Source organism: Orussus abietinus, unplaced genomic scaffold (assembly GCF_000612105.2).
Source record: "Orussus abietinus isolate OABI.00-Male unplaced genomic scaffold, Oabi_2.0 scaffold57, whole genome shotgun sequence".
Lineage (NCBI taxonomy): Eukaryota > Metazoa > Arthropoda > Insecta > Hymenoptera > Orussidae > Orussus > Orussus abietinus.
Genome location: NW_019394270.1, coordinates 420093 through 428954, shown reverse-complemented (window position 1 = coordinate 428954; position 8862 = coordinate 420093). Strand labels below are relative to the sequence as shown.

The following is an 8862-nucleotide window of genomic DNA, read 5'->3' as shown; positions in this document are numbered from 1 at the left end:
AATTGAAGAATAAAGTTGACGTCTTTCAGGATTTTCACAAATAAGAGCGTCACCGGGGGTAACCAATCCCTAATCCCCAATCCCCAATTTTTATAAAGTTTTTTTTATCTATTTTGTAAATATATCATACTTTTTGTAATTTCTATTAATGTAAATATTTGCGCAGTTGAAGTAGTCCCTACTGTGCATTAATTGAGACTGTTATATATAAGAAAATACAGTAACGAAATCGTGTCGGGATTGTTAAATACACATTTTAACTTGAATTTTTTTATTGAAACCGAAGGCGAAATAATATAAAATATTGACAATGAAATAATTAAAGATTTTCCGCAAATTTCTTTCGATTATTTTCTTTAAAGATTCCTTATTATCATGTTTTTATTAATTCATTCATTCATTTTTGATGAAACAAATCCATTAAACATGCATTACTTTCGATGTCATAACGTTTATTATAAAACTAAAGTTATTTATAAAAATGATTCTACGGATAAATTTAAATAGCGGTATCCACTCCTTTAAGAGATGTTTGGGCTGATGAAAAAAATGCCGATTCAAATATAAACATAGTGTACATATTGTACACCTTAAAATATTTATTCAAATTGGACAAAACTATTCTGCACTTAAGGGATTGGTTACTCCCGGTGACGCTGTTATTTGTGAAAATCCTGAAAGACGTCAACTTTATTTTTCAATTTTAAGCACGAAAATGATTTTTCCGTAATTTATTTCATTTTTATTGCAAATATTATATTCAAAAATGTTTGAAGAAATATCGTTTTTCTGAAATACAATATAAGGGTTGCTACCCCCGAGGTCCGAATTACTGTCAGTAGTTTCGCCTACTAGAGAGAAATATTTTGTACTTTGATTCATTTCAAAACATCGATTACAACTCGAGATATTTAGAAAAAACCGTTTTTGGGGGTAAACTTTAGGGGCGATTTTCACCTCTCAAATAGGAGATTGGGCCGATAAAAAAAATACGTGTCCCTTATTTTTCGATCCTCTACAACATATTTAAATTTCACGAAAATCGGAGATGGACACCTCAAGGGGTTTCCTTGTCAGTTAAAATCTTCCAAAAAATCACGGCAGCATATTCGGGGCAACTACCGGTCCATCGGCCCAGACCGCGACCACTGGCCGGACCCGGCTCCCGGATTGTGCACGGCCTCGCCCAATCTGGGAGCTTCCGGTCGAAGCTTCCAAATCTAATTCTCTACGATTCTCTCTGATTCTTCCAAAATCAATTTTATTGGAACCATGAAATTTCTTCAACAAGAAACTTCTGGATTGCCGCGAGTAGTTCATTTTATTCTGAAAAGTAAATTATTCGCTCCGGGTCCTCCTAGGCGCCCACGATTACGAAAATGTTCTTTCAGGAATTAAATGAATTAGACCGCGCTTGGAAATCCGGATAAATATGCAATACACCCGAACTGCGAATCCTTAGAACGTAGGTCGTCGTTTTACTAGCTTTTGGATCTGCTCGCGGAGTGATTTTTTCTAATACGAAAAATCAGGGGATTGCCAAGCTTTCGAGACGTAGGGAGCTCTGCCCGAAAGACTGCCAAAGTCGAAGAGGCTATATGCCGAAGCAGTCCCTTAAGAAAAGAGCAACTACGGTGGCCTTCCGTTCTTTTGAACAGACAGCCATCCATTTTTTGGCCACGTTGTCCCTCCTGTTTTTTTGTATGTCATGTTGTCAGGATTGACGGGGAACAGATGGCAAACAATTATTTGTAGAGTCTGCATTTAAATGCAACTTTGCATACTTAGTACCATGAAAAATACTAGTTCAGTAAATTTAACGAGATTGATGTACACTGACATTCATCGATGGCTTCCTCGCGGATTTACTGCCCTCTCCAGCTGCGCAGCGTACTAGCGGCGGGAGCAGCGCTGAATTCGAATCGCCCAAGGGGCAGAATGGATTTCCTAAAGGTGTAGAACGTATATATATATGAGACATTAAATCATGATTCCGCTTCTATGTCCGAAAGTGGATGCATTGTAAATTTTCCTATGACATTTCGCTGTAATATTAATAGACCATTTTTTTAAGCTAAGTAATATTCTAACTTCGTTTCAGTAGATGGGACAATTGAATCGCTAAGAAACTTGTTACCTTTTAATAAAACATGTTTTAATATATTCTTTAAGAAATTTCTGTGAATAATCATTTAACAAAAACTACGTAAAGTGGGTCAGAGACCCTTCACAATAATATGTAAATAATTATCATTAATCGTTTTTGTTGATAAACATTTTTTTTTTCTTTAGGAAGTCTATTCTACCCCTTAGGCGATTTAAATTCCGCGCTGCTCCCGCCGCTAGTATATACTGCGCGTATGAAGAGGCAATAGGTCCGCGAAAAAACCTTCGTGTATTGCCAGGGTACCATTAATATTCTTAACTTTGAGTAACTTATTCGCTGTCTAATATCAGACTTTCTGGATTTTTTTTAATGTTTTGTTTTGCCGGTCCTTTTGTGCCGCTTTCTACGTTTAGGGGAATCATTTTCATTAGGAGGATCCATTTCTTTTTTCATGTCATCATGGGTAGTTCATCGCTGCAGGGCTTGCTGGACTTGTTGGTAAAAGATGTTAAAACATGTTAAAGGATGTATGTTGTCACGGAGATGAGTTGGGAGATTGCTTACGGGCATGGTCTCGTGATCGCGCACTTGCCACCTGATACCCCCTAGTGGCGGCCGAACTCATCTCTGGGGATACGGGAGCGGAGATGAAGAGGATTCCTGAGTTGGACCGCCACTGGCGGGAATCAGGTGGCATGTGCACGAGCTGCCCGCATTCTCCACCGAGGGCAGCACAGAACGCGATCACGCGACCCAGCCCGTGAGCAATCTCCTAATCTTTAGTCATATGTCTAGACTTCGTATTGGACCTCTCACTCCCAAATTTTTAATAAGCAGAATGGCTTTAACTGTGTAGGTAAATTGCCGATTCACGTGACATACATTCATTTACCCCTTCCACTGCAAAAGCGGTCTACATATGTATATATATATTTACAGTATTTATATATATTTATGGTTTAATGTCTGATTGGGTCCGAGTACCGTCGGCTCGCGTGATATTCGAGTTTACTCCTGCCACTGCTATGCGAGGTCTATATGTTTATCATTATGTCCCAACCAGTGTTGGGTAATTTCATATTTTTCGAGGTATTTAACGTATTTTACGTAAACCGTGTAGTTTACCGTAGACAATCGTAAAAAACTAGTAAATTACATTTTCAATATGAAGGATCCTGCGGATATGCGATACACGACATCCGCTAAATTATAAACATCTCTTAGCAGACATGTAAACACGTACATATTTTAATGGAATAATAAACAAATTAAACTGCCGAACTTTGGCGTTAAGCATTCGGGGCCGTTTGGGCATGCTTTTTGATGTATTTGGCGTGATACTCTACCGAGTTTCCTGATTAGTTTGGCGCTTCCGTTCAAAATTCCTATGAATTTTACGGTTCCAATATGGCGGATGCCGCAGGTGCACGATATATGTATCCGTTAGGTTTTAAACGCTTTTAGCACACACGTGAACACGTAAACATTTTAAAGGCTAATTAATTTAACGCTTGTGTTCAAAATTCTTTCGACCTAACCCTGTTTAATATCAATTTTTAATTGGATTCATTATTTTCTATTTAGAAATAGAAGGACGTAATATACTTTATGTGCGCATAGAAAATTATAGACGTGTTAAACGTCGCAATATGTACATAGAAAACCACGTATTTTACATGACGTATTATACCTACCCAACCCTGCTCCCAATTCATCTCTGTTGTTCATACATACATATACATATTTACATATACATACATACATACATACATACATATACATTACATATACATACATACATAACATATAAAACATATATTACATGTACGTAAAATTTGTATTATTTCCGTGACCTGTCCCCTCTTTTATAAATCTCCGATTTTTAATAACAGATGAAAAGTTTTTGTTAATCTCTGTTGTATTTACAGAGTTCGCTACTAAATTCTTTGCACAACACTTGATTTGCACATTTTGCATTTATTCTCACCAAACAGTTCTGTAACGATTCTAAATTTTTACAAATTGTTTTGTAACGTTTAATGTAACACACATGCTATATGTACGTAAAATTTACACTTTTTCCCACAGTCATATAATACTGACACAAATCAAACAATGTACATACTGATAATATATATCGGTATCATGTGTTTCGTTAATATATAACTGCAATGTGGACGGATTTGTAACAATGTTATGGAATGGTGATAATTCGATATTATATATCGATATATTGTTTCAATAACTTTTGCTGTATATTGCATTATTTCAGCGATACGTAACCACTGTAGGATACTCGATGGGTTTGATTTTGTAGCTGAAGAGGGTGAAACGAATTATCGTTAACACGCAATTTTAAAATCGAAGGGGATTGTTTCCAGTTTCTAAAAATACTGTCCGAGATAAGATGATGACGTAGTCTCTTCTTTGTTGGTTTAAATAAACTTTTCCACAACCCTGGGCAAATTGCCCGAAAGTCCTCAATTATTGACACAGCTTTCCGGAAGAGTCCTCGAAAGAAGGTGGCACTTAATTCTCACTCCGGGTGTTATAAAAAATCACATTTATTTACAATTCTACACCATGAAAGTCCTGTACAAATCGTTAATTACAATAGTTCGCAGCTTTAAAAAAGTCTAATCCACCGTGGTAAAACTGAATTTCCTCGGCTTAACGTGTAAGCAGTGCGACAATTCGTAGTTCTATCTCGCAAAGTAATCTCTGATCACAGTCGGTTCGCTTCGTTAAAAACTACTACGAGGAGGGGACGAACGCTTCGTGATCTAGTCGCCTCGCGTGCAAAGCCAAGGCAGTCTCATCGAAACGCTAGACCGCAGCTCCTAATCTTATGTACAGCTTTGTACACTCGTTAAACGTACGCAGTCGCTTCCTGCACTCCTGAAACGGATTTCAAGACGGATTAGCGTCGTTTTATTGTCTAGTTCGCGATTATTTCACCATTTTGCTCTAACGCTCCAGTCTTTTGGCGTCCAGTGCAGACACTTGGGATCGATTCTGATTTGACGTTTCTCCATCGCCGCGGCGTGTTGCTCGATTATTTCCCTGTGAATGAGAAATATTCAGGAATTAAGAAGAGCTTTGGCATCCGAAATAAGAATGTCTGACACAGAAATCAACGAGTTCGTTAATAACCGTAATACTTCATTATCTATTATATATTATATATAAATGGATTTATTACAAAATCTGATTACTTAAGGGGATGTGAAAATGGCATCCGAAGAGTCAATCGTTCTTGAAACTTTTCTCTGAACTGGGTGGGCTGAATCGTTCCACACTTTACAACGTGAATGTGCAGGTTATAAGGAAAGTCCTGACACTCAAGAAATTTCATTCCTTATAACGAATTTCAAAGATATCTATGAACAAATTTGTAAGAAATTGAAATTTTATGAGTTTCGGAAGCTTTCTCATACCCTCCATATTTATATTGTAAAGCTTGAATCGATTCAGTACACCCAATTTGGAGAAGTTTCATAAACGAGACCTATCTGATGCCACTTTCGCATCACCTTAAAACTCCCAGAGTTAGAAATAGAAACAAATTTGGTCACTGCCTTAGTGACTGCAGGATGTCGTTTAAAAATGTAACTTTTTTGATAGAGTTTCGGATTCTTACCTATTTAACGTTACAATAAATTGTCCCTTGTAGTAGTTAATGAGATTGAGGTTTTGCAACGTCGATATCACGTCGTCTTTTTTAATCGACGTCAACTCGCATATCTCATTTATTGTTATCTGCGGCTTCTCGTTCTCGACTAAGGGCTTCACGTTCAGAAGAATGTCCAGTATCGTGTGAGCCCAGTAACTTCTATACGAGAGCAGTCCCAAGTCGGAGAGTGGTTTCTCCGGAGATCCAGTCTTGCCCTCGAATTTCGAGAGCTCGTACGAAAATTCGATGAGCAGTTTTCCATATCCTTTTCTTTGGTATGGAGGTAACGTTAAGATACAGGCAACGTTGTAGTCTTGCGCCGACTCTTTCTCTTTTGAAAAATAACCCACTATGTGAAAACCCCTACTATCGAAGTCCGTCATCACATAGAAAAGAAAAGGATCCGTGTCGAAGTACAGAGTCTTGTGATCCAGAAATAACTTCGCCAAGAGACACAGATTCTGAGCGTAGTTCTTGTTTTTCCTACCGTCGATTTCAAAAAACGATATCGAACCCTTTCGATAAATCTCATTTCCCGGCGGGTGGCGTAACGTACACTTCACTAAGTGTCTTTCCAGGCACTTTCGACTTTTACGGTACTTCAGGCAAAACTCACAGATATAAATACACGGAAAGTTCACCATTTCTTGTGGGTATGGACTGAAGTACCATGGCTTTATCCTGTGACGTCCCAGTTCTATTAGTTCTATGTTTTTCATTCGTGTCACAACGTCGTCGTGGTGATGCGCCACTAACGAGCCGGTTGGCCTTGGTCCTGTTCCTTGATGCGGTTGGGGTGGTCCATCCTGGGAATCTTCGTTTTCCAGGAAGGTACCTTTCCTCTTCCTTGCCATCTTTTTTTGTAATGCTGCTTGAAGGACTGCGGAGCCGTTGACCGGTTCGGGTTCCACATTGGTTGGACTTGGTGGCCTGCTCGGTGCTTGTTTCTTTGGCGTCGCCGCACCTGTGCCAGGAGTCGTTCCATCCCGACGTGGATACTGCACTTTCCGAGTATCCAGACATTCTTCCGAAACCCATTCGTCTAATCTTTTGTTAACTACAAGGAAAAATATATATATAAATTTCCATAATATAGCCGGTCATAAATTGCGATCCTCATACTTACAGTCTATATAATGAACGTAGTAACACTTGATATCCCGTACTTCCTTAACGCTGATGATTTCAGCAAGCGCTACAACCAAACGATGTATTGAATTATTCAAAACTTATGATAAACAAGTTTCTTCATATTTAAATTCTATTGTCGCACTTCGTTTACCTTAAATTATAGACTATTATTACCAAACTGATCATCATCGTGTATTGGCAAGATAACCTATCATGGCATTGTTTACATGGTGTTGTGCTGGACAAAATGCTACTATAATAAAAACCCTTCTTGTTTTAAGTGGTCCCTTTATCTGAACGTTACTTTGCTTATGGATATTTGCTCCTAACCGGTTCATGAAACCCAGAGAGTGCACAAATTTGCAGGCACCAAAGTACCATCGCACTCCTAGAGTATATCATTCCTCTGGTAATTACTTTAAAAAATTGTTCCAAGAAATCATTAGGATTTTTAAATGGTAGAATAATATTGAAAAGTTGAACTTACGCCAGTCCTCTGTGCCATGCATCCTGACCGGCAAGCGGCAACCTTCCACCAGGGAATTCTAAAAGTGAGGTTAGGATTTAGTAGCAGTTGTCGTTTTGGCTCTCTTTAAACGTTCTTGTGGAGCTTTTGAGGGTTTTCAGAAATGCCTCCTTTGTGCTTACCACGGAGTCGCATATTGTCTCTCGTTCGTCGTGATCCTCGATCATTTCAGTCAAAATCCTCAAAAATTTTGTCGCCAAACAGTATACTGTTTTGATACGCTCGCAGCCCTCGCAGCACTGGCGCCAGCGCCACTGGCGCGGTGCACGCATCGCGGCAAACGTAAGAACTAAATTTAAAGCCCACCCCCGTGCTTACTGAAAATTATTTTACTTTTATTTCTCTCCAAAATTATAACTAAATTTATAAATATCGTAAAATTTCGCCAGCAATTCAGATATACGCTAGTTTAAGATCTACTGAAACAATTTGATAGACGCGGCTCTCATGACTTTGAATATATAATAACATTTCTTTACAATCAAAAGAAATGTTAATAAATTGTTGAGGATCGAAAGGCAGACATTTAAATTACTAAAAAATTGTAAAATAGTTTCTTTGAAAATTTCAAACACGATCGATCAGCATTACCTTAAGAAAAAGGGAAACATTATCTTTAGAAAGTTATACTATTCTCAAATTGTAAGTTAAATTTTTAGCTCGATGAACAATATGAAAGATTTAACAAAATATTATTTGTTCATGATTTAAAATATTGGTACAGTGCTCATAATATGATACAAACGTTTATACTGTATTATCAAACTGAAATTTTTTACAACATAAACAACGTCAACTATATTTCAAATTTACTACATCGATAACCTTGTTAAATCATATTGTTGGGGTAGATGTAGCAATAATTTCTTAATGTACAAGGAAGGTCCTTCCAGTAAGCAGACAACAGCCGTAAAAGCCATTCACGAATATTTTCGGAAGAACCTTTGCCATTAATAAGCTTTACAACCTTAGCAGAGGGAATTTCCTTACTTAATTAAGGTTAACAATAATCGATATTGACCATTGTGACCGAGCGGTGCGTTTATGATGCACCTACCTGATATCGACAAATCCTCTATGAAACAAACCGTCCAGTATTTCTCCCCCCCCCCCTCCGAGTACCGTCTTGGGTTTTTCCAAAAATCTCAGTCAATTAAGGTGCAGGGTGTGGCCTAGCTTTTATCAAAATTGATAAATCCGAAACTTCAGCCGGCGATACCTGGGTAAGGGCCCAGGATAATTTTTGCCGAAGCTCAATACATCAATTGCAATTCCGTGAGCACTGAGGAATCAATTCGCCTACTCAGAAAAATATTCCAAATTGAACTTAGGAATTTGTTTAAAATCAGAATTAAAATACAGCGCGTCTGTAATTTTCAAATACGCACGCGCAACACATATTTATAATTTATAAAACTTTGCTAT

The 8862-nt window shown here is 37.9% G+C and overlaps 1 protein-coding gene across 1 annotated transcript; it reads right to left on the bottom strand.

Moving 5' to 3' along the window:
• Window positions 1–4653: 4653 nt before the first annotated feature.
• LOC105697082 (histone acetyltransferase Tip60) lies at window positions 4654–7659 on the bottom strand. The gene is made up of 5 exons (XM_012420079.2): window positions 7560–7659; window positions 7399–7456; window positions 6907–6975; window positions 5748–6837; window positions 4654–5170 (listed from the first exon to the last, which is right to left on the bottom strand). Exons 1-5 carry the CDS (start codon window positions 7602–7604, stop codon window positions 5062–5064), a joined length of 1371 nt encoding a protein of 456 aa, XP_012275502.1. The 5' UTR covers window positions 7605–7659; the 3' UTR covers window positions 4654–5061.
• Window positions 7660–8862: the final 1203 nt, after the last annotated feature.